Raw genomic sequence first — 25,564 nt, forward strand, 5'->3', positions numbered from 1 at the left:
GAATGTTAAAATGTTAAATAGCATAGGAAGTGCACGTTCTGCAAGTGCATGTTCTTGCATGTAGGAAGTGCAAGTTCTGCACTTGTACATGCAACTTTAATGTGACTCTTCGTGTGTTCAAAAGGGTGAGAATTAAGGTGTAGCAGAAACCTGTAATCTTCTTGGTTCTCAGCTATTTGAATCTATTTTTTGAATCTAAAATGAGCCATCTAAATCTGCCTAATTTTAGGATTCTGTTTAATATTGGGCAGCTGAAGTAGGACTGTGGTTTTCCTGGGAAAAAGTTGCCATCAAAGCAGGTTTGTTTTTATCATTGTGAAAAACGAGTGTATGCATTTAATTTTGTATGGAATAAAGAAAAATAAACAACTTTTGTAAAGATTGTAGCATGATGACCTCTGAAAAAGGTGAGCTTCGAGTGGTACGGAAAATACAGTAATGCTTCAGACTCTGCAGCAACTTTTGTGGTCTATGCCAAATCATAGAATGCACCACTCTTATTTTCCTTCCTGGCTTGTGTTGCTGGGCTTGTCTGGTTGTTGTTTTGTTTTGTTTTTTCCTTCACTATTGGAAACTTAAGTTTTTGGCAGCACTGGACATACTATTAAAGAGCTTGATGCTGTGTAGTGGGAGTGCTCTGGTTACTTTTACTTCTGCTTGAGCGTATGCTTCAGTACCTGATCTGTGCCATCAACATCAGCAGGACTGCTTTGTCCTATATGTAAATGTGCTTAATTGTAAAGATGCCTTCTTTAATAAGAAGCAAAGATGATGCACTGCTCTTGCCTGAGAACCCAGTTCTGTGTAATTGCTTTCTCAGTATCACAGGACCAGCTATGTATTATTCTGCCTTGATCAAACTGTCTTTTGTATCAATAAATAATATAGCATGCAAGATGTTTGTCCATACTGTCCTAGACTTGACTGTGGTGAGTAAAGTGTAAATATCCTGATACATTGCTATATATATATCTCTCTAAACTTGTACAACAGCCATGTTTCCAGCTACCTAGGGTGATTTAGAGTAGAAAATTCTGTGGTTTGACATTGTTAACTGCAGTAGGCTTCTACAGTTTTGAATTAAAATTATCCTACTATTTTTTGGTGCTGTTTGAATCCTGCATCAAAATAAACTCTCCATTTCCAGATGTTTGTCCTTACTATCTTGCTCATTTCTAACTTTTTATCCTACTCAATTCTCTTGTTCAGTACTGATTTCTTTTTCTGTTTCTTATTCCTATAGTCTATATGTATTTTTCACTCCTGCTTCTTGTAAAGTTCTTCCATCTTTATTACTTTAAAAAAAAAAATAAAATCTGTCTCATCGGGGTACTAATTGGAAAGGAAGATCTGATCCTCCATCAGTATGGTGCTGGGAGACAGGAAGCTATTTAAAATCTTTTTACACAGAGCAGGTAGCAACATTCTTCTCATTCAGGTTTCTTGATAAAACATGAAGGGATCCTAAATTTCATAAACTATTAGTAAGACTTAGGCTTTTCAGTGTCCTTTTTTAGAAGTAAGATTGATTCCTAAAAATAAAATAATTTTTTTCCTCTATATTAGCATTGTAAGTGCTTTAACAATCAGATTTAATACCTTGTTCTGCAGAGGCTTAATATTCTTCACAGAAGTAATTGCTGCAGCTGTTAAATGAAGTTTCTTTAATCAGCAAAAATTCTGAAATAATGCCTACTTCTGATTATATGTTAGTGTCTTGAGGCAAATCTAATTGTATTCTCTTTTACATCGTATAAGCAGAAAGGATCTAAATGAGATGTGTTTGATAGAGCTGTAGTGATTGAAAACTCTACATTGTTGAACTTTATGCATCTATTGCTTTTCTTAATAGAGTGTTTTCGTACCTGGATGACATTAAGACACTAAAAACTGAATGAGTTTGCTTATATGTAGTTGAAAACTTGTGTAAAGCGTTGTGTAGTTCATATTTTTTTTATTTGCTCCTCACTAATGAAAGTTGCATTCATTGCTGTTGTAGTCTTAAAAAGAAGTATCATATTTCTCCTTGAAATAGTTGGTCTGATTCTTCTGAAAATCTGTTTCATGTAAGCTTAAAATGCTTACGCAGTCTCTGGTGACCCTTCTTAGCATTGACAAATGCCTGGCTGCTAATATGAACGCAACTGTTGGAGTGTTTGTAGAAAACATCTACCTTTCTTCACTAGTAAAACTTAAGTTGACTGTACCAGCTATGACAGTGCTTTCAGGTCCCAAGAAAGCCATTGCCTTGAGCTTGGCACCCTCCTCCTTTTTTGAGTTGATGATTGCATGGCTGCTGTAGACAGGTGAGGAACAAATGCCTTTGCTAATGGTCACAGCACTTGACAGAATCTCAAGATAAATTTTCCCAGTTCTGTTCGTGTTAACATTCATAACGTAGGAAGAAAATAATTCCCGAAGGATGACCTCTTGCCTGCATGTCTTTTTTTTTTTTCTCCTTCAAAAGTTATACATGTTCTACATTTGTTAGTGGAATCTCTACTGTTTTGTTCTTAACTGGAAGGTATGTTTTGTACTTTTTCTTATCGTTGTGAAAGAAAACAAGAAATGTCTTATATGTTAATGCACTTTATTAATGAAATATTTAATTGGATGTATTACCTTATGATGATTTATGAAGATTCTGGCTATGTTCCAAAATCTTACAAAAGATACCTAGCAATACCATGGAATTTTTTGGCTTTCAGTTTTGCAGAGGGCTTGCTCTTCATGCATAAGGGATGTGCTTCAACTCTCCACTCCCTTCTGCAAGTTCTGTGTGCCCATTCAATCTGTGTTTTTGAAATTCTCTCTAAATGTATTCCCCAAGGATTTTGCTTGTCCTCATTCCAGAGCTGCTTCCAAAGGCCCTACCTAAATTACAAGACAAAGGAAAACAATTGGGTAGAGACAGATACAGGACTAACAAGCAGCAGTGACCTTTAACGATCAGCATGGAAATCTGTGAATTTAACATATCAGACATCTAGAAGTGGCCATGTTTTCTTTCCTTTGGGCCTAGAAAAATACATAAAATGAATTAGTTTTTGCAGGAAAAAAATACAGAAAGGCAATGTAAGGATGCAAGTAGTTAAGTGGATTGTTTTCCTAACAGAATTGCTGGATGAACAGAACAACATCAAACTCTGGGGGTTTCTAACTGTATGGGTTAAGACAGACTGCATTTAAAATACATGGAAACTAAGCAGAAAAGTTTAGGAGTAGTCAAGTTCTAGGAAGTGGGAAGAATGCCTGGACACTGGCAACGTGGGCAATGGAGAAGGTTCCACTGCTGAACAAAAGATGTGGGAGGAAGATAAAAGTTGTTACAGTTCATATGGCTTGAAGGTGACACACGGCTATCTACAAAGCAATGTCAGAGACTGAGGTTTTGGTTTAGACAAGAGAGCAGATCTGAAAGAGGATCTGTGAGCTTCCATCATAGAGATAAGAGTTTGTGAGAGCAGTGATGAAGGTGGCTGAAGGCCCAGATTCTTGGTCTAAGATTTGGCTGCAAAAGAGATCAATTAGGGACATCATTTATTGCATAGAAGTGGAGGGAAGTTTTGTTTAAAGGAAGTCTACATGGAATTTAAGAGGGGGTATTTAGGATTAAAGGAGAGTGCCTGTGTCAGTGAGTTAATTCTGTCATCTCCCTAGCGTGGTCCAAAGAAATTGAATGATGAAAGTGAGGAGGACTGGTGTTCAGAGTGGCGGCGATGCCTTTGTAGAAGACCAAGGAAGCAAGCTAGCGGAGCCTAAGTTGGTACAAATAATAGTAAAGGAAGGCAGGAAATAGGAATGTGAAAAAGGTCAAGGGGAAGTGTGACAGCAAGAGGAAAAAACTTCTGAAACTGGATGGAGAGGGATAAGAGGACTTGAATAAGGACTCTGTCTCATGTTCCTTTTGTTTGAGGAGCAGTACTCATGTCACATGCAAATCTAACCACTTGCTAGAAATAAATTCTACTGTCACCTTTGTCTAAAAGAAACCACTCAAGGAATCTGCAATTTGGGTTAATTTCCTGGGCAATGAGGGGCAGTATATATATCTCCAGTGTCCTTGTGTCATGAATGTATATTCTCTATATACTAGGAGAACATGATGGGGTTGTAATATGTGTGGATGTTAGAAAATCGTGTATGCTGCAAGATTGGAGGGAAAAACAACTTTTGTAGTTAACATGTGAAATGTTTTTTTTAGGCACTGACTCTCAAAGTTAGGTGTGGTTTGTTTTTTTTTTTTTTAAATTAGTGCCTGTCTCTTTGTTGCACTACGTCTCTGAAAGTAGCCTCTGGTTGAAGATTTCTCTCTGAAGATTCTTCTCCCAAGTAACTAGCGATAGGATGAGAGGAAATGGCCTCAAGTTGCGCCAGAGGAGGTTTAGATTGGACGTGAGGAAAAATTTCTGTACTGAAAGAGTGGTTAAACATTGGAACAGGCTGCTCAGGGAAGTGGTTGAGTCCCCATCCCTGGAGGTATTTAAAAGACATGTAGATGAGGCGCTTAGGGACATGGTTTAGTGGGCATGGTGGTGTTGGGTTGATGGTTGGACTCGATGATCTTAGAGGTCTTTTCCAACCTTAATGATTCTATGATTAAGCTTGACAAAAGGGTAAAAGTTCAGAATTTCCAAACAGGGGTTTGTTTGTGGATGACAGACTTACACAAATATTTATGTGCTTTAAAGGTTCTTGTCTATCCATCTGTTGAAAATCCAAATGATAATAAACTGGTTGTCCTTTTGCTATAGTGACCCAGTGCTCTGCTTTCTAGTGTGAGAGAACAGTTGCTGGTGGCCAGTTTTCTTTTCTTGACTCCATTCTAATTTCTATTTCTTCTTTTGAAGACTTCTTATGAAGAAGTTTGAAAGCATTTTTGGTTTTTTGCAATTCAGTTTCTAAGAGCCTGTTGCGTCACAGCAGATAGGAGAGACATGTTAAAAGTCATTGTCTTGGCAAGTGAGGCTTTAGTAGCTGTTAAGTTCAGAATGCTCACTACTGCGTGCATAATTAAAGCACATTAAGTTTCGGTTAGTGATTCGGTTATCAAGCGTTATAATTTGTGGTCTTTTCTGAATGACATTTAGACAGCTCGTGGATGCTTTGAGGATGTACAGTGTTCCTGCACAAGCAGCTGCAATAGTTAATTACAGTGGTTTAAAAAACTTGCACCTGTTCTAGTTTCAGATTCTAATTATTAGGTCTATTTATGGTTCTTGCTGGCAAAAATAGTCTAATCACAGATTCTTTTAATAATATTGCTTGTTTTAAAGTAGCTACTGCTGTAGTTTCATGGTACTTGAACCTCTGTCTTGACACTTTAGAATAAGCTGTTGGGGTGACTAGAAGGAAGCAGCAGCTTTCTATTAGGTAAGGTTTTTGAAGATTTACTCAAAATACTCTATATTTTAAGAGTTTGCTTATGTTGCCTAGAAGCCGGGGGGGTGGGGTGGATAGTTGGATAGGGAAGCTGTTTGACACATTTTGGTATATGTGTTTATGCTGGGATTCTTTCCAATCTTATATTTTTAGATTGATCCTTTCTGAGGTTTCTTTTCTTTAACTCTGAGTATTTGAATGTAGTGCTATCTACACGCATTAAACCATTGCTGACTCTTTCTTATGCTGGATGGGGAGGTTGTTGGTGTTTGGGTGTGACTTGGGGGGGGCGTCAGCTGCTCACACATTTCCAATGTTCTCATTCTCTTAACTTTATTCTGTATTTTCACTTAGTTCTTGTTGCTTAAGAACTCAGAAGAAACATTGTGGTATTGGTATTTAGGGGTGTGATTTTTCTTCCATTAGGGTCATATACCTGATTATATTCGGTAAAATGTCTTCAGCTGGAACGTAGAATATGACATTTCTTGTAGCTCATGCTGTCCATCATTGGTAATTGCATAGAGAATATCTGTCTGCAGAAGAAGCTCTTGTAGTATCTCCTGTAAACTCCCGCAAATACCTGTTGACCTTTCTCTTCATCTTACTGTTTTCTTATGTTTGTCTCAAAATGTCACTTCCTGGAAGACTTGGAGCTGATCATACAGTTAGCAGTAGAATTTTTCATCTCTATTGAGTCTCTGTGTATTTTCTTCAAACACTTAGGTATTCTGCTGAGTGACTGAAAGAAAGTAGACTGTCATTCAAACCTCCTTAATGACTCTAATTGGATTATAGTGCTGTAGAAATCAACAGCTTTTGTATGTTTATATAGTGGTTCCTGCAGTGTAAACAGACGTGAGTTCAAAACTTGTTTTCCAATTTATGGCTGTTTCATGCAGTTTGAATCTAGAAATAGATGAAGTTGGTAGAGTGATGGAGCTTTTATTGTTACTGTTGTATGCAGCACTTGAGACTGAAAATTTAAAGGAAAGGTAAAGGCAAAATCTTCATGGCACTTGATCTTGATGGTAGAAAATAGTGAAGGTGCACAAAGCACATCACCAGTGACTCATTTTAGTGAGTCAGACTCACTATAACTACTCAAACATCATTAATCTTTTCACACGGGGGATCATATCTGGGGACATGCATGTTAACCGTGGGTTTTACCAAAAACATTTCTATTTAGGAATAAAGCACACTGATTGTAAAGCATCCTCTTCAAATTAGGTTAATGTGACTGTACCTTGAACATCTTTTTATTAAGGTCTGAGATACATTGTTACCCTGTTTTTCTGAAAAATTCAGGTTTTTCAGTGATGGTTGAACCTTTGCAAAAAGAATTTCAGTATCCGTTAGCAAAATGTTAGTAGATCTAGTCAGAAGGTAAAGACTGTCACTTGCCTCCAGAAACTGAGTTTTGAAAATGAGAAACGTACTTCCAAAATACATTATCCGCACACTGAAGTATTTTGATTCTTAAATGTTCAGTAGCACTTCCTATTTCTCATTCTCTGTAAGCCCCCTCTTTGGCTCCTGTACAGCGTGCTGTCTCTTGGTGAGAACATGACTGTGGGGAATGATGTCTCGTTCTGGCAACCTCATTCTCTCTAGCTGCATTTCACGTAGTCCTCTGCTAGCCTCGGAAAAGCTTTCCAGACTACAGATCCACAGTTTTACATCTTTCAGTTGATAGAAATTTTCAGCTGCTTTTGTTACTGAATTGAGCACATTGCTGCCACAATAGAATGTGAGTAACTTTTACAGGAATATAAGAAAGTTATTTCCCCCCGTAAATGGGTCATAGTAGAAATAAAAGTTATTGTAAATGGTATTACCTGTATTTTCTCACTTTAGGCTAGTCTTTTGCCACTTTGAAAACTGTTTCTTTGCTCTACAGTTGAGGGAAAGAAGGACTGTTACTGTTCAACAGTGTTAATGAGCTTGGATTTGATAGTCAAAGTAAGGAGCTCAGTCCTTCACTTTTTATTGTTTGGAAGAAATATGGATGTGACGTGAGTCATATTGAGAAAAGTGGCTGAAGAACTTCAGTTTGAATGCCTTTCAGTGAGTGCATCTGTTAAAACATTGCATTGTATTTCTGGTGCTGAAATACTGAAAAGTAATAATGCTACTATAATTTTTTTTTAATGCAAACCTAATAGCACTTAAGAAAAATGTAAGGGCTAATAAAACACTCTTTGTGTAACAATTCATTTTGCTGAGATAATTTATGTTATGGTACCATGGTTTTGCCCCTGCATGCTATGCACATTGGCCTGTAAACTGGGAAGTTATTTTCTGGATGACATCAAGTGATGTCAGGCTCTGTCAAATTGAGAATAAAATGTGTGCCTAAAAAAAAAATCTCTATTTGAGCTTTTGAGCCCAAGCTGAAGACTGGAGCAAAGAGGTGTATAAATTTTAACTTAAAATACTGGATGTTTGAGATAGCAGTCAGGGCTAGTGCACTGGGGGTTTGAACTGTGAATTTCTGGAACTAAAAGCTTCATTTATTGCGCTTTGATTTGCAGTCCTCTGCCTAAGGAGAACTGATTTTTAACAGTCACAAACCCTGCACAAAATGGACCAGTCTGGTGGGATTGCTCTGATACTAATGCAAGTTATTCATTATTAGCTTCATTCTTTGACCTTTTTTTGTAAAGGTGAAGCAGTGCTCTATAATAGACATGACTTGATCTGTGAGATTAGTAAAAACAGTTCTATTATACTTGCAAAGCTCGGTAAGATCTGTCCATATCCCCAAATATTCCAACACAGCACCCCAGCGAGTTACTTAAAATTTGTTTGAATCTCTGGAAACGTTATTGGTTTATCATAGACTTTGTCAAATATTTTTAATAACCTTTGCAGGAAAAATATCCCAATTTAAATATGTAGATACATTCCTATTTTTGTTGTCAGTTTGGTTAACAGTTGTCAATCTTGTGTTTATTTTTTTCTGTAAACTTTGCATTGGTCTTTAATTACTGTTGGACTAGATGATCGCTGTAGGTCCCTTTCAACTGAACTTTTCTATTCTAATTCTCACATAGCAAATGGTGGTTGCTCCTTTTCATTGGTCCGTTTTCAGTATACTGGAAAAAAACATGTGGTATGGGTCAAGTGGCTCAATTCCTCCGAAAAGCAGTTAGGCCAAGCTTGATATTTCTTACGTGGCTTGCTGCTTGCCTTTCTTTTCCATTATGCACTGTCTTCTCCTTAATGGTCTTTGAAAAAGTATTTTTGTCTGGAGGAGGAAACAGGGAGGGAGTGTGGGGTTGGTTTGGTTTGTGTGGGTTTTTTTTGTAACTAGTGCATGTTTTAAATCCCTACAACTATTTTGGCTTACATTAGTCATTGAGCAGCTCTATATTTTAAAGAAGCTTGAAAAGGTTGTGTTATATTGAGTCTGATGTGTATGTTTCTGATGCCTTGAAATATTTTAGGACTGGAACAGGCCATTTTTTGTCTGTTAGAATAACCTCTTGTGTAACCCAGGCTTTAAAACAGCACTCTTAATTTTGTGTGTGAATCTCAAAACTTTCACTGATCGTTAAAGATCATGATGGAAGATTGTGCTTAGAACCAAGATGATGTTGGTTTTGTTGACAGTGAGTTTCCAAATCATGCTTTCAAAAGCTCTTATGTTCCTAAATCGCTTTATAATTAACTCTGCATTTAACTTGTGAGGTTTATGGACCGTACTGATTGGAACAATGAGTTCTGAATTCAAGACAAAACATGCTGTGGTGGGGTTTGCAGCTCTTGCAGGTCACACCTCATTGTTAATAAAAAGAGTGGCTGTGATTTTTTTTTTTCTGGTTACTTCAGATCTTCACAAGTTGTGTATGATGTATTTATTGTGCAGAAGGCAAGGAAGAGCCCTTCTGCTTTTTTTTTAAACTGAGTGATTGCTGGATGTACCTCTGCACGTGTCCTGTAGTTGAAGTACAGAATGTAGGGCTCTTCCTCTCTAAATTTTTGAGTAGACAAGCAAAGGTGCTGAGATATAACCTAGAAAACCCCTATGATACACTTTTCTACAATAGTGTTGCTGATGTGTGCGCTGTTCTTTTAGGGTTCACAGCAAAAATAGTGTAGAATTGTGCACTAACGTAATTCAGTAAACTTGTCTGAATCATTAGAATTACTTAGAGTAAACCAACTTGGGATGTGGCTTCTGTTTTGAAGCTGCCATTTATTTATAAGCAATGTGTTTTTAGTAATGAGATGCTGACTAGCATTTGTGTCTCTAGAGAAGAAGAGGAACGTCTGAGAAATAAGATCCGAGCAGATCATGAAAAGGCTCTGGAAGAGGCTAAGGAGAAATTGAAGAAATCACGTGATGAGATTCAAGCTGAGATTCAGACAGAAAAGAACAAAGTAGTGCAAGAGTTGAAAAAGAAAGACAGCAAGCCACTGCCCCCTGTTCCTTTACCAAATCTTATAGGGATAAACAGTGGAGAACCATCAGACCCGGATATCCGAGAGAAGAGGAACAAAATTAAAGAGGTAAAGATGATGATGATGTGGTCCTACCCATTCTTGTATCTGATAGCAGTTATTTATATGGTGTTTAGTTGCTGTTATTTTATATTAAAAAGAAAAGAAAAACAGGACTACAGATCTTTTTAATAAACAGTAAGCTTAAAGTGCACATCAAGTATTAATGAACATCAGCATTATTGCATGTTTTTTCCTGGTGTTGGAGTGTTAATATTTTGCTGGATAACAACTTAAAAATGATTTTAAGGATTGCTTCAACTCAGTGGTGTGGGTTCAAAGTGAGTTTGTCATTAAGACATGGAACAGCAACAAGTGCATCTTTAAAGCAGAGGACTTTGTTAGGTTCCATTCAAAGAATGGGATATGTTAGTGTGTCACAAGATATTTTTAAATGTTTATAAAGTGGATTGAAAAGATAGGGGGGAAAAAATGACCTGCTGCTAAAATTTCCAAATTATCAAATTATCACATGCTTTTCAAAATAAGTTTTAAATGGGTCTAAAAAACTAGAAGTTTAAGTAGATTGCCTCATTTAACTGTAAAACATTCAAACTAAGATGTTGGCTTAGACTTTTGGTTCTGTGGCAGGTTATGCTATGGGAATTGCTGTTTCTGGTCTTACCCTTTGCACTCCTGGTTGGCTGTGAGATTCATTGCCCTCTTTTGCCCTGGCAATGCCAACTTCCTATGATTATTGCCAGGCATTTTTCTGAGTCTGTACTTCTAATTATTATGGCAGAAACATTGTACAGCCTTCTTTTTCTTTTTCTTTCCTGCAATCTGATTAGTTTTATGCCTAAAAATCGGGTTAGCAAGCAGGAATGGTTCAGGCCAGAGGTAGACAAACACAGGCTCTGTAATTAAAGAACATCCAGGACTACAGCACTTAGTAGTTACATCAGCTAAATCTTCTTTTAAATTGTAATCTGAGTTTAGTTAGCTCATAAAACAAAAACAAGTCAGTCATACACCTGTCCTCGTAATAGGGAGGAGTTGCAGCTGGAGTATGTTGCCATGCTGTGAGTAGATCACCCAAGTTGGAATTTTACTTTGAATATTAATGATGACTAGATGAAATCCACTCTTATCAAATAATGAACAACTGCTTACGATACATGAGTGATACAGCATGGAGCTGTATCACGATTTGAATCTCAAGTAGCAAATCCTTCCCGAGGAGGTGCGCCTATTCTGTTAGTGACCACTGCAGAAGCACTTTTGACTGAGAAGTTGTGTGTGGAGTATTGGACCCCCTTGATCCTGCTTGGTTAGGGCTGTTTCCCAAAGGACAGCACTGAATTGTGGTTTTCAGAAGGCTCTACTGCTTTTCAAAACTGTGTCCTCAAACATTTTCAGTGAGAATATACAGAGAATCTTGCCTTTCAAAATGTCTTCTGAAGGGTGAAGATGAACGGTGAATGGTATGGTCACGTAGTTGTCAACACTTCTTAATTTTTAACTTCAGTTTACTGTATTTAAATTCCTTTGAGTTTGCCACTGATGGATTTAATGGGTAGAATAAAATTGAGTTGACCAAGTAATGTGAAAGTACTGAGCACGGCTAACAATGAAGAACTAGCTGGAAGAAATAATCAACTAAAGTTCCTATAGATCAAGCCTGGAATTGGAGGGAGGGTTGAAAATTAGTATTTGCATTTCTGAGGTTGTTTAGTCAGAGTGTAGACTATGAGAGGAGATGAAAAGCTATAGGTTAATTCAGAACGGCAATTTTCTTGGTGACATGGATAAGTAGTAAAGTTCGGACAATTCTTGCTGATCTAAACCTGAAGGTATAGCAATTTGTGAGTAAGGAATATCCAGTGTAGTTTAACTAATAGCTCTGGTGATCCTTAGCTGCAGTTGCAACAAATCTCATGCTGTAAAAGGCTTACTCCTTTTTATGGTGATCAGCCTACATGTGAATCAAACTGACAAGCTGTTTTTTTTATTGCATAACTTGTTAATAGCTCCTATTGTGGTTTCTGAAGTGTAGCTTTTCAGTCAGACCAAAGATTTTATGGGACTACGTATTAGGTGGGTAAGTACTTCAGTTAGGATAATGATACCTTTGTACTGAACAGTCTTCAACAGTGTGGTCACTGTGTTTGAACAGTCCAGGATCATACTAGCAGGATTGAACTTTCTGTCTTTTGTTGTGTGAGTTGCCTTAATTGAGTCAGTCTTGTTAGTACTGTAGCTATCAGGCAACCTCCAGAATTTTTAAATTCTTTAATGTAGGGCAGCAGACCATCATTTCTACAGCTAGATGTATGAAGGGGTAGAATACAGGAGTGGAAGGTCTGCTAGTGAGAATGGACAAATGATAATGCTGAAGAACCCATTGTTGGTGCATTGTCATTTTTGTTTGGCCTCTGTGTCTGCTTCTGGATTTTGGCATCTCCTATGTTGCAATGAATATAATGTGCCTGAGATAAAACATATATCAACAGTGTCAGATGAATAATATTTTGCCTGAAACCTATTTTTTGACAGCATCAGATGTATCACAGAAGGCTGCAGCAATTCCAGAGATGCAAAGTGCATTTTGAAATATGCTATGATAGTTGCTGAGGTCTTCTCTCATTGTTTTTTGTAACTAGTGTAGACTAATACAAATAGTCTACAAAACCTGATCTAGTTGAAGATGTCTCTGCCCACAGCAGGGGGGTTGGACTAGATGGCCTTTAAAGGTCCCTTCCAACCCAAACTATTTTATGATTCTTTGTAGATGAGAGAGAGACTTAGCAAAAAAACCCTAAATTCTAGGAGACAATGTCTCTAACATAGATCTACACCTAGCTTATGTAGCATTTCTGACATGCAAGACATTATGGTTACCTGGATCGAGACCAAAAAAATAGCACAGGGAAGCTCCTAGCTCTTTGGATGCTGCATATCCGGCTTTAGAATTCCATGTGGTCCTGAGAAGGCATTTGGTTAATGCCTTGGTGTACTTTTAAGGGTCCTGATGCATATTTGAGGCACTTCACTCTCTCGGAACAGCTTTAGACTGCTTAAATTCACAAAATGAGTGAATTTATACAGCTGATTTTGCCTAGTATCAAATGGTGAAAAACTGTGTAGAATTGGACTACATGTTGTAGCATGCACATGGCTCTTGACAATTGGGAGAAAGACTGGAAAACTTTCAAATGGGGATCTCGTTTCTATCATTTTTAAAGAAAATTTATTACTACTTTTTCTTTCTAAAGAACAACTTGGTGAAGTCTTTTTTAACAGATCTTTGTATAAAAAGTGGTTTTGCAGTACTTAAATATCTTAAAAATACATATTTTGATTTAAAAAAAAAATCTGAGCACAGTGAGAGAGGCTTCTTAAGGTCATAGAATAAACCAGGAGCAGAATCTGCATCTCTTGGTTTTGTTTTTGTCTTTGGTTCTGATATTTATATTTAGTGTTACATTGTATTCTCAATTGTAACTAATTCACAGAATTGTATAATTTGTCTGTATTATTCTAAAAAGCTGTTAATTCAGTTATTTCAATAAGGACTATTTATGAGTTGGCTGATTATTTTAGATGCACAGTAACAACTTTAAGTAAAGGTTTTCCACCTGCTTATCTTACATGCTTTGTAGCACTTCTCTAGAATATTAGCTTGTTTATCTGGTTTTTAAAAAATGCTATAGTTTTTAATTAACTAGTGTTTTAAGAATAAACACATCTGAATTATTCTTGCTGCTACACTTTAGCTTTGTATTAATATTTTAGTGATTTTTTTCATACTAAGTAAAAGATGAGAAAATGGTTTTATAAGAGGGTAGATGTAATTTGTATAATTTTCCAAAAAGATTTTAAGATGTGTCTTTTTATTGTGGTTAATGCAAAGAAATTACGAACAAAACTCATCTTTTGGAAGTCATTGGCTTCCTTTTCAAGTTAAACTAGGTATAAATTGCATGAGCACTAAGAATTTTTGGCACTTAATTTCCATTATTATGTCCTTTAAATAGTGTTCAGAATACTGATGTTTTTCTGCAGCTTAAGTGTAATCATTACTGATAGTGCTTTTCTTTATTTAAATGAGTTTTGTTTCCTTGAGGAGTTAAATTTTACCCAGTCAAATAAGGAAAACTTTCTTTTCACCCTACTCAGGGTTCAGGTTTTCTTTCATTTAAGCCTAAGATTTCACAGTATTACCTTACCGCCAGCTTTCATTTCAGATACTCATTAAAATAGAGTATTTAATAGTACTTAGTACTATAGTAATTAGTACAATAATAGTACTAATCCCATGCAGCATATTTTTTTTATATATACCTTGTTCTAAACATTTAAATGTTTATTTTGAGGTCTTGGATTGTTAAAGTCCGGAGGTCTGAGAAGCATTGAGATTATGGATGTATAAGTTTTACATACAAGTCAGTATGTGTTGTATTACATAGAGTATGGTTTTTGCATTTGTACTGACTACAGAGCTCTGGGGGCGATTGCCAGTGACCCGGGGGCCTGGGTAGTGGTCTCATTGATCCTGTCAGTAAGGGGAAAGGGTGTGAGGAGGAGGGCACTGGCAATGCACATCAGCAGTTGGTTGTGGAGCTTGTGTTGGCAGCAGGGTTTTGGGTTCTACAACCATGGGACCCTGTTTGCAGGGTCTGCCTGGGAGAGATGGGATCCACCTCACTAAGGCAGGACAAAGGCATCTTTGCCAGCAGGATGGCTGACTTCCTAAGGAGGGCTTTGAACTAGGAATGATGGGGGATGGAGAGACTAACCAGCAGCCCTGTGAGGGAGTGACTGACAGGGTGGACGAGCAAAGGGCCTGTGGTGATGTGACAGAAAGGGATCACAAAATCAGCAAAACAGGGCTTAAGCAGGGTCACCTCTAGCATTTGCATATAAGCAAGGAAGTGCCTACAAGGCACCGTTATGGAGAAATCCCTAAAACCCTTTCTGGGAAATCAGCATGCCAGGGTACCTCTCTGAAGTGCACGTACAATAATGCATGCGGCATGGGGACTAAACATGACGAGTCTGAGATCTGTGTGCATTTGCAGGGCTGCCATCTTGTTGGGATCACGGAGGTGTGGTGGGATGACTTGCATAACTGGAGTGTTGCATTAGAGGGATACAGACTCTTTAAGAAGGCTGGGCCAGGAAAATGAGGGGGTGAAGTTGCCTTTTATGTGAGAGAGCAGCTGGAGTGCCTGGAGCTCTGCCTGGGGATGGATGAAGAACCAACGAGAGCTTATGGGTAAGGATTGAAGAGCAGACTGGTACAGGTGACATTATAGTGTGTGTCTGCTATAGCCCGCCTGACCAGGAATAACAAGTGGATGAGGTGCTCTACAGACAGATTGGAGCAGCGTCATGTTTGCAGGCCCTGGTCTTCATGGGGGATGTCAGGCAACGCAGTATCTGCTGGAGGCACAACACAGCAGGGCATAAGCAATGCAAGAGCCTCCTGGAGTGCATTGATGACAACTTGTTCCTCCAAATGATAGTGCAGTCAACAAGGAGAGGTGCTCTGCTAAGCCTCATACTCACAAAGAAGGAGGGGTTTGTTGGGGGTGTGAAGTTCAAAGGCAGCCTTGGCTGTGGGGACAATGAGAGAATGGAGTCTAGGATCCTGAAAGGAGGGAGAAGGGCAAAAAACAAGCTCACAGCCCTCAACTTTGGGAGAGCAGACTTTGGCCTCTTCAAAGATCTGCTTGGTAGAGTCCCTTGGAATAAGGCCCTGGAGGGAAGAGGGGCCTAAGAAAGCTGGCTAATATTGAAGGATCACTTCCACCAAGCTCAAGAGCGGTCCATCCCAATGGGCAGGAAGTCAGGCAAAAATGCCAGGAGCTCTTTCAAAACTCAAACACAGAAAGGAAGCATACAGAAGGTGGAAACAGGGACAGTTGACCTGGGAGGAATACAGAGATACTGTCTGAGCTTGCAGAGATGGGGTTAGGAAAGCCAAAGCGTGACTGCAAATGAATCTGGCAAAGGATGTCAAAGGCAACATGAAGGGCTTCTATAAGTACACAGGTGACAAGAGGAAGAATAAAGAATATGTGGGCCCGCTGCTGAATGAGGCAGGGAACCTGGTGACATAAGACATGGAAGAAGCTGAGGTTTCTTTTTTTGCCTCAGTCTGGACTGATAAGACTGGCCTTCAGGAATCCCAGGCCCTGGTGACCACTGAGAACGTCTGGAGCAAGAAAGACATACCCTTAGTGAAAAAGGACCAGGTGAAGGAATACTTAAGCAAACTGTACATGCATAAGTCTATGGGCCATGATGAGATGTACCCAGAAGTGCTGATGGAGCTGGCTAATGTCGTTGCAAGACCTTTTGATAATCTTTGAATGATCATGGTGATTGGGAGAAGTGCCCAAAGACTGGAGGAAAGCAAATGTCATTCCTATCTTCAAGAAGGAGGACCCAGGGAACTACAGGCTGGTCAGTCTTAACTCTATCCCTGGGAAGGTGATGGAGCAACTAATCCTGGAAACTATTCCCCGGCCCATGAACAAGAAGGTAATTGGGAGTAGCCAGCATGGATTGACAAAGGGGAAGTCATGGGCAAGCCACTTGATAAACTTGTATGATGAAATGACTGGCTTTGTAGATGAGGGGTGAGCAGTGGATGTTGTCTACCTAGACTTTGGTAAGGCTTTTGGCACTGTCTCCCATAAAATCCTCACAGAGAAGCTGGTGAACTATGGGCTGGATAAGCAGGCAGTGAGGTGGGTTGAAAATTGGCTGAATGGCTGGGCCTAGAGGGCGGTGATTAGTTGCTTGAAGTCTATTTGAAGGCCAGTAACTAGTGGTGTACCCTAGGGGTCAATACTGGGTCCGATCCTGTTCAACGTCTTCATTAATGATCTGGATGATGGGACAGAATATACCCTCAGCAAGTTTGCTGACGACAAAACTGGGAGGAGTGGCTGATATGCCAGACCATTGTGCTGCCACCCAGAGGGACCTCAACAGGCTTGAGAAATGGGCTGACAGGAGCCTCATGCAGTTCAATGGGGGAAGTGCAAAGTCCTTCACCTGGGGAGGAACAACCCCATGCACCAATATATGCTGGAGGTCAACCATCTGGAAAGCAGCTTTGCAGAAAAGAACTTTGGAATCGTGATGGACACCAAGTTGACCATGACCCAGCAGTATGCCCTTGCAGCAAAGAAGGCTAATATCCTGGGCTACATGAGGCAAAGCGTTGTCAGCAGGTAGAGGGAGGTGATCCCTCCCCTCTACTCAGCACTGGTGAGGCCACACCTGGAGTGTTGTATCCAGTTCTAGGCTCCCCAGTATGAGAGAGACATGGATGTACTGGAGAGAGTCCAGCAAAGGGCCACGAAGATGGTTAAGGAACTGGAGCATCTCTCATCTGAGGAAAGGCTGAGAAAGCTGGGACTGTTTGTTCTGGACAAGAGAAGGCTCAGGGGGATCTTACCAATGTATATAAATACCTGAAGGGAGGGTGCAAAGAGGACAGAGCCAGGCTCTTTTCAGTGGTGCCCAGTGACAGGACAAGAAGCAAAGGGCACAAACTGAAACACAGGAGGCTCCATCTGAACATCGGAAACCCTTTTCTACTGTGAAGGGTGACCAAGCACTGGAGCTCGTTGCCCAGATAGGTTGTGGAGTCTCCCTCCTTGGAGATATTCATAAGATGACTGGACATGGACCTGGGCAGCCTGCTCCAGATTACCTTGCTTGAGCAGGGAGGTGGACTAGATGACCTCCAGAGGTCCCTTCCAAGTGCAACCATTCTGTGATAGGATGATGTTTGTTGGCTAAGCTTCTCCAGAATGTTACACAAGTGCAGTTAAACTAACCTAAGAGTGAAATAGTTTTTATGTTCTAGGTTTCAATGATAGGCTGGAAAATCTGAGTTCTCTGGAGCTTTTGTTCTACTGCTTGTTCTGTATTTGTTGTGATACAGTCATGTAATTAGGCAGTGCTAATTATACATAGCCTTTTTTTAATTCAGCTCAAAGGAGGTGTGGTGTTCACACAAATAAGCTAGAGTTGTGAAGTGACTGAAGCTGCTGGCTGCATCATGCTTGCTTCTTGTGCAGTTTAAATGCTGTTATGTTTAGTGAGATGGGATAGCAAGGAGAGATCTTATTACTTTCTGATAAGTTGTTTTCAACGCAGCAAAATTTTGGTTCTGTTCCTGCTTGTCATGGCCTTCTGGTAAAAAGAAAAAGCGGAGAAAGACATTTAAGCAAAAGTTGTTGTGAAATGAGCATCCAGGGAGCATAGGGGCCACAGTTAAAGATCACTTGCTACATCTGACACCTGCAGAATGAGTCGCTGTTAAGTTTGGATGCTTTGCACAGGTGAGGAACAAGGTCCTGGCTGGGAAGCTGGGGATGTTCTGACTTGAGTTCTTTTGCCAGTGACCATACCGTGGCCTTCAGCAAAACTTTCAGTGTATCCTCTTTTAAAATGCGACTTCTAATATGTTGCCTCTTAGAAGGGAAGGTAGGAAGATAATTTTTTTAATATCAGTGGAGGCAATTTTGGAAATACTTTTAGAAATGTGCCGAGAAGTGATTAAAATGTATTTTCATCATGGTCTCTGGATGATGCTCAAGAGGCTGCTAATAATGTTGAGAAGTAACACGTTGTTTTATAAGCAGCAAAACTAATGGTTTCCTATGGATTTTTGACCTAAATCCCCTTATACCACCTTCTGTTCCTCATGCATCTGTCGCTGTGAACACCTTCTTATCTTCCTATTTGACTGCATGAATTGCGATGTGTTCTGTGCCTGGTTTAGAGCTACCTGCATGCTAAATGCTGCCCCTATGAATGAATAAAGGGTTGGGTTATAACTGCCTTTCTCTCAATTGGGGTACTAATTTGTCTGTCTACCTTTCCTAGCCACAGATATTCCCCCCCCCCCCCCCCAAAAAAAAAAAAGTAGAGGTCTCAAGTATCTGGTTCTTCCAACTCTGTAAAATCAGGTTTGAAATGAGAATGGATTCAAAGGCTACTGCACATGTATGTGGCAAATGACATGTACAGACAGCAAGATTGCATAAGCCTTATTCTCTTAAGAAATCAAGTTAAAAATAGTAAGTGTCCTTTTACCCGAGTTCTATTTTGTGTGCTTATTGAGAAAAGAGCTGTGCAGAAGAAAGAAATACTTAATCATGTAGAGGTCTTTTTATGCTGCATAACTCCTCTTTTCATAGTTTACTATTCATACAGCTTCCACTGTTAATCTCATTTATTTTTTTGTAATTGCAGTGTTTCCGATCTAGCCAAATAGGCTGCCTTCTGTGACTGGGGGACCCTCTGCAGTATCTAAAACCAATTTAGAAGAGTTTCGTTATTGCTGACATTTCACACTTTTTGTTTTCTTGGTCAAACTTACTTGGACTTCTGGTTGGTTAGGACATCTGTTTCTAGTCATACATGTCTATTGTGTTAAGAGTTTTGCACTGTATTTTGTAGCTCACTGCTACTGGCTTTGATTCCAATAAAAATGAAGCACAATAAGTATTATGACCTATCTTTTTCAGTATTTAAGGTAACACTCCCTGCAGTGTGTGTGTTTGTATAAAATACATACACACATTTTATATAAGTGTGTGTATATATAAAAATGTGTTTGTATCTATATATATGTATACACACATTGTTTATTAACTGGTTTTGTTTGCACACTATTTGGATTCTCTATGTTCTGGATTCTCAAATGTATCAGCATGTTGAGAACAGCTAAGTTGGCTTTAAATTAGTTTCACTGCACTTTTTTAATGCTTATCATTTTTGCTGAATGACTGAAATCTGTGTAAAGTAAGGATGAACTCTTTTTGATCAAGCCTGTTGGTAAACTAATTTTGAATGGTTATATTGGAATGAAAATTGAGCAATTAGCACTTTGGCCAGTACAGGCAAGTTAGGAATGGCCCTGCACAAAGTTTTGTCCCAGCATGTTGGGATGATTGTATAAAGAACTCATTTTACATTTGTCAGTCTTTAATTTATGCCTATGAGAAGCTTTGTAGTTTTGTGTATTTCTTTTTGCTGGGACAGAAGGATGAAAATAAAGCTCCTAGTGTGGGTGGTACAGTATTTCAGCTGCACATCCTGGATAGGTTGCTTTGATAAATTAAAATGTGCTACTAATGAAGAATGCGATGTGTTTGAAGATATTTTAAAAATGAATCAATTTATTCAAGTTGTAGCAGTTACAGAATTCTCTACCACTCTTGCATTATTGGAAGCATGTTAAAAATTCAAGAACGTCTTCATTATTAAAGATATCTTTTTTCCAGACCATTGTGAAAAGAACCTGTCTTTCAGCAATGAACTAGCACATTTGCAGTATTTAAAATTCATAAATGCAAAATAAAATCAAGAAAACAAGGAAATATTTAACTTCCCTGATATAATCAGCTAAACAAAAATGAGCAAAACCCCAGGTAAATCACTTATCTTCAGAACTGGATAAATCAAAAGGCTCCATGATATCTGATTGGCCTTGCTGCTATCTTTTTAATTTTGTATTTTATGTGCCATTTATTCCTGTACTACGGAAATGTTGGTAGCAAAAATCATGAATTATGGCTAGATGGAAGAGAGCTCTATATTACATTATACAAGATCTATTGTACAAGTGACAATGTGTGTTTTTGCAGCTATGGAGACTTTGAATTGGAAGGCAAGAGCATTCTCTTAAATATAGTAAAAATTCTACTGATTGTTAGTCATCTTTGCATAATTTCTGCTGTAGTCCCTTCTGTGTTTCCCAGAGCAACTCCATAGAATATATGCCAGTGTGTTCTTTAACATAGTTTTCTTGATGATGTTACATCTCAGAGTTACTGATATCATTAATATCAATATGTGAGCTATTGTAGTTGATGAATAACCTCTTATGGTGTGTTCCATTAAGACATAGACCATCTGCATACAATACTGTAATACCTGAAACTTGCAACAGTTTGCTCCGAGATTTGGATTCTTGATTTGTATTGCTGGCATCTATTCTTATTTTCTGCTTTGTTACCAGAGGACTAGAAGGTGCTAATGACATCAATTTTTGAAAGGGATTCAAGGGGAGATCAAAGAACTGCAGACCCCTATGCCCGATGAATGAACTGTGCAGATTAACAGAAACTAGAACAGAGAATAGAATTGTTGGGCACACAGATACCTAAGATTTCCCAGTATATTTTTAATGATGTCATGATGCACAAACCTCTAGAAGACCTCTGAAAGAGTCGACAAGCATGTGAACGAGGGAGATACGGTTATATATGCAATTTTTCAAAAAATGTTTGGCAAAGTTCATCACTAACAGCTGTTGGACTAAGCAGCCATGGGATGGAGGATTGTGTGTCTGTTTACCTGGAGAAATTGCTTGGAAGGCAGGAAATAGAGAGTACAAATAAATGGTGCTGGAGGCCATAGAGGATGTGTGCTTGGGATCCACGCTCTAAATTGTATAAATAAATTATTTAGAGTTGGAAAATGGATGACTAGTGGTTTGATCAACTTTGTTGCCAACATGGAGACTGGGAGTAGAAAACTGAGGCCAGAGAGAATAATTGCAGAAAAATCTTACGGGACTGAGTGATTATCTCCCCTTTTATTTCTCAGCTAAATGTAAAATGATGCATATTGGGGCTGGAGGGGAAAGAAATTCCAGCTTCATGCTCAATATGAAAAGGTGTGAGGTGATTTATTACCACTTGAGAATGAGAGCTTCTCTTTATAATAGTTCCTTGGAAATGTCACTGTAGTGCTCAATAGCAAACAAAAAGCAAATATTCAGTATGTTAGGAAAGGAGAACAAAACAGGCAAGGTTCTTATGGTAGTGTGTGGAGCTAAGGTGCCTCTGCATCTTGCATACTTAATGTAGTTCTAGTCTCTCAGCTTCAAAAAGGATACAGTAAAACTGGCAGAGGTGCAAGGATAAGCTGATGAAGATGATTAGATTGATGCCTAAAAAGGCAAGACTGGAAGAAGGCAAAACTGGAAGAAAGGAACTGCTTTCCGCTGGCTGATGCGCAGTCCTGGTTGTTTACAGAGATAATCTGGGAGGTTCTAGTTTTCTGAACACCACAGGACCAGTCAAACCCATGACTACCAGTTTCTCTTGAAACCATGAGGACACAAGGTCAAAAATACTGATTCACCATCTGGAAAAAAAGCATTTGGCTTTCTTATACAAATTTGAGCAGTCACTTCACTGCTGTAAGCTCTCCAAGTTTAGGTCCTTTACATCTACTGTTCCAGTTCTCACCAGTCTGAAGTATTTTCCCCTTAGTTCCATCAGGCATCTTAGACTTCAAGTATTTCATGCCAAAAAAAAAAGGACAAGCTTCCCATTTTGCATACATTCGACAAACAGTTTTGTTTTAGTATTGGATTTGTTACCAGATTCATCAGTAAAAGAAGAAAACCCAGGTTTCTGTGTGTGCTAGGAACATGTTACAAACAGACTTTTACAGTGGCAGTGTTCAGAAATGCATGACAGAGGCATAGACTGATGCCTGAAATAATTTCTCTTTAGGTAGAGATTTGTAGCTCCCAGAAGAATAAAACAATCTCTGAGTTTTCTAAGTTTCTTAAAAAATCTGAGTATCTATACAAGGAAAAGATCATTCTTTAATTTAACCTCCAAAAAGTATTCTCTGCAGACAGTAGGAAAGTGGTTATTAATTTTTAATCTGCCAATTGAGCAGTAATCTTGTCTAGCAAGTCTTTGGTTAATTTTAAAATGGAATTTGAAGGTGGTTTATATAAATCTCTTAAAATCATACCCTTAACCAGAATAGGTCTCTTTGAAAGCAAAAACTATTTGCTGTCTCTCTTATGCATGTTCCTGATGAATGGCAAGAAGAGGATAGGTTTCTTGTTTCTAGGCACAACCAGTAAATACTGCAATGTGCCAGTAAATTGTTTCTTTTGCTTATTTCTCAGGACTCTTATTTTCTGTTTGCTAGGTGTCTGCCCTTTTTTGAGGAGTGGAAAGGGGCTTTTGAATTATTGTTTCTAACATGCTGCTATAGTGATAGAAGTCCCTTACAAGAGTCTCTCTTCAATCGCTGTAACCTCCTTTTACTGTTATAATTATGATTTTGTCAAAAGATATCATTACCATTGTCTTTATAAAAACGTGACTTCCCAGTGACTGTAGAGGATCAGATCCCATGAACATGTTCTAAAGCCAGTAAAAGCATCTAGATAACGGTGTACCTACAGAAACAGTTTCATTTGAGACACGCCCTGCTTCTTGCCATTCTGGCTCTCTTGCAGCAGAGTCCAAATTCATGTTTTTGTAGAATTATCAAGCTGTACATGCAACAGCATCTTGCTGGCTGTTGTATATGGTGCATCCCATAATAAACATTTTCAAGACTGATATTCAATGGACCTATCCCCTGTGAATGATTTTGCCTTCAAAAGCAAGATCAGTTATTTGGCATTAATAATGTAAGTAAAAAGTCCATCACTAAAACTGTTTGTTCTCTGGTGGACAGATTGCAAGATCTTTATATGATATGCCATCAAGCTCCAAGCACTTACTTTGGCAAACTGCTATCAGGTATGGAAATTTCAGCTGTGGAAATCTACCCCTTGCCTTTTTCACAATTATTGATCCATGCCTCAACCAGTTTGTTATTTTTACTCTACTTGAGCTTAAGATGCTTCTGTCATGGGTTCTTTAAGGGTTGGGGGTTTTCTTTTTGCAAGTATTTTTGCCTTCTTTCTATTATCATTAGTGCTGATGTTCCAGTCAGTGTCTGAAACTTCCCTTTCCTCTTAAAGACAAGGGTTTTTTTAATAAAAGCCTATCTATACCTGCAGCTATTCTTCAGCATTTCCAGCTTTCACTATGCAAATGCTATCTGGCATAACTGTAGAGATAATCTTGTTTTTCAGATCAGGAGTTCACATTGCTTGTACTTCCTGAGCCAATGTTACACCCTTGGTTAAATTTTTAGCTGGCAGAGGCATCTATCTTTTCCTGTCTCTCAAAAGCTTCTGCGTGCATAACTGCTCCCAATAGTATAGATGTTGTATCTATAGTATATCATGCTACCAGTTCTGGCAGTAACAGAAATCTCCATGTTGTTATAAGATCTCTTGGCATATCATCCTTACAAAACTTAATATTGTATACAAGACCTGTGGGGTTTCTCACTTGCATGTAATGTGCAGTTATCTGCTAACATAATATCATGAAGTTTGCTCACTTTGTGGGAGAGGAGAGTAATGAGCTGTGTGCCAGAGTAATGTTCAGTGTTCATCTGGAAAAAATCAGTTGACTCGTTAGTGTAATAAAGTCAAAAGATTCTCGGTGAGTTATAACACCGTATTCCTTGCACACTGTTTCGGGGAGGCAGAGGGGACAGGACTGACACGTGTGCGTGTTTATCAAAGTAGCTTAGTCTCCTCAAAATATGATTTCCTATCTCAGAACCTTAGATGATGAAGCCAACTGTGTCTTAGTCTCTTGTGTTCGACAGAGCTTCTGGTCTCAGTAGTGTATTCTTAAGTTACTTCTGTATTAATTCATGAATCTGGTGAAATCGACTCCTTTACAGTTTCTATCTTAATGAAATTTTACCTTAGGATAAATTTTATCTTATGATCTTAGGGATATAGAAACATCTTACATTGTGATGTATTCTGTTTTAGCCCTTTAATTTCCATAATTTTCTTGGGTTTCCTTAGAACTGAAGTCTGTAACAAAATTTGTACCTTCCCCCCAGAAGCATAGCAAATTGGGACAGTGAAATATTCCACAATTAACATTCTGCTGTGAGGAAACAAGTTGTTGTTCTTCTTTTGGACTTAGCTAGTTTTGATCTATACTGGTATTTGCCTACACTTTGAGTTTTTTACAAAGCTAAAATGTCAATGGTCATTTGATTGTCCTTCATGAAATATTTAATTGATGCATCCATTTATGTGTAGATGTGGCGCCTGGGGACATGGTTTAGTGGTGGACTTGGCAGTGTTAGGTTTATGGTTGGACTCGATGATCTTAAAGGTCTCTTCCAACCTTAATGATTCTCTGATTCTATATATTTGAATTGAAAGGTCTCAGAAACCCAGTTTCCCTTATGTGGAAGCAGGCTGGTTAGATCTGCCATGTCATGGTCACCTCGTTGTTTAGACATCCATTTGTTATCAAACTCACATAGAGCTGACCGGTCGGTAATTCTTTAGTTTCATCCTCTAGTGCCTTCTAAAACTATAGGTCTGTGTTTTCCCAGGTAGAGTTTCTAGGATTTAAAGGTGGACTGGCAAGCTGTGAGTTAAAGCAGGACGCTTCATGAAGGCCTTGACTGTCCCATTCTGACTGGAAGAAGCCTTGAGTCCACCCTGACTGGATAAAGCCTTAAGTAGCCCACTCTGATCCCATAACTGATCCTGCTTTGAGCAGGAGGTGGAACTAGAGACATCCTGAGGTCTCTTCCCACCTGAACGATGCTGTGATTCTTGATTCTATGATCTTAAGTTAATGAACAATTTTATATAAAAATTACTAGGTTGCTTCTGGATAACATTAGTAAGATGTCTGAGGAACTTCTACACTGCCTGTGATCAGGCTTTTGCTGCGTTTGTCGTGCTGCAGTTTTCTTACCTGTCAAGAGAGGATCGCCTTACCCGAGTCATCTTGAGGTTCTAATAGCTATTAATTGGTCAATTTGATAAGTGCTTTGTAAACACTAA

At 38.7% G+C, this 25,564-nt stretch overlaps 1 protein-coding gene across 1 annotated transcript in view; it reads left to right on the forward strand.

The window, feature by feature from the left end:
- The window catches only part of MAN1A2 (mannosidase alpha class 1A member 2), a 158,387-nt gene that overhangs the window by 19,649 nt on the left and 113,174 nt on the right, over positions 1-25,564 (forward strand). Inside the window, exon 2 of the mRNA XM_076347531.1 lies at positions 9,645-9,900. Within this exon, the coding sequence (XP_076203646.1) occupies positions 9,645-9,900 (256 nt within the window). The remainder of the gene's footprint in view (positions 1-9,644; positions 9,901-25,564) is intronic.

Source organism: Aptenodytes patagonicus, chromosome 1 (assembly GCF_965638725.1).
Source record: "Aptenodytes patagonicus chromosome 1, bAptPat1.pri.cur, whole genome shotgun sequence".
Classification (NCBI taxonomy): Eukaryota; Metazoa; Chordata; class Aves; order Sphenisciformes; family Spheniscidae; genus Aptenodytes; species Aptenodytes patagonicus.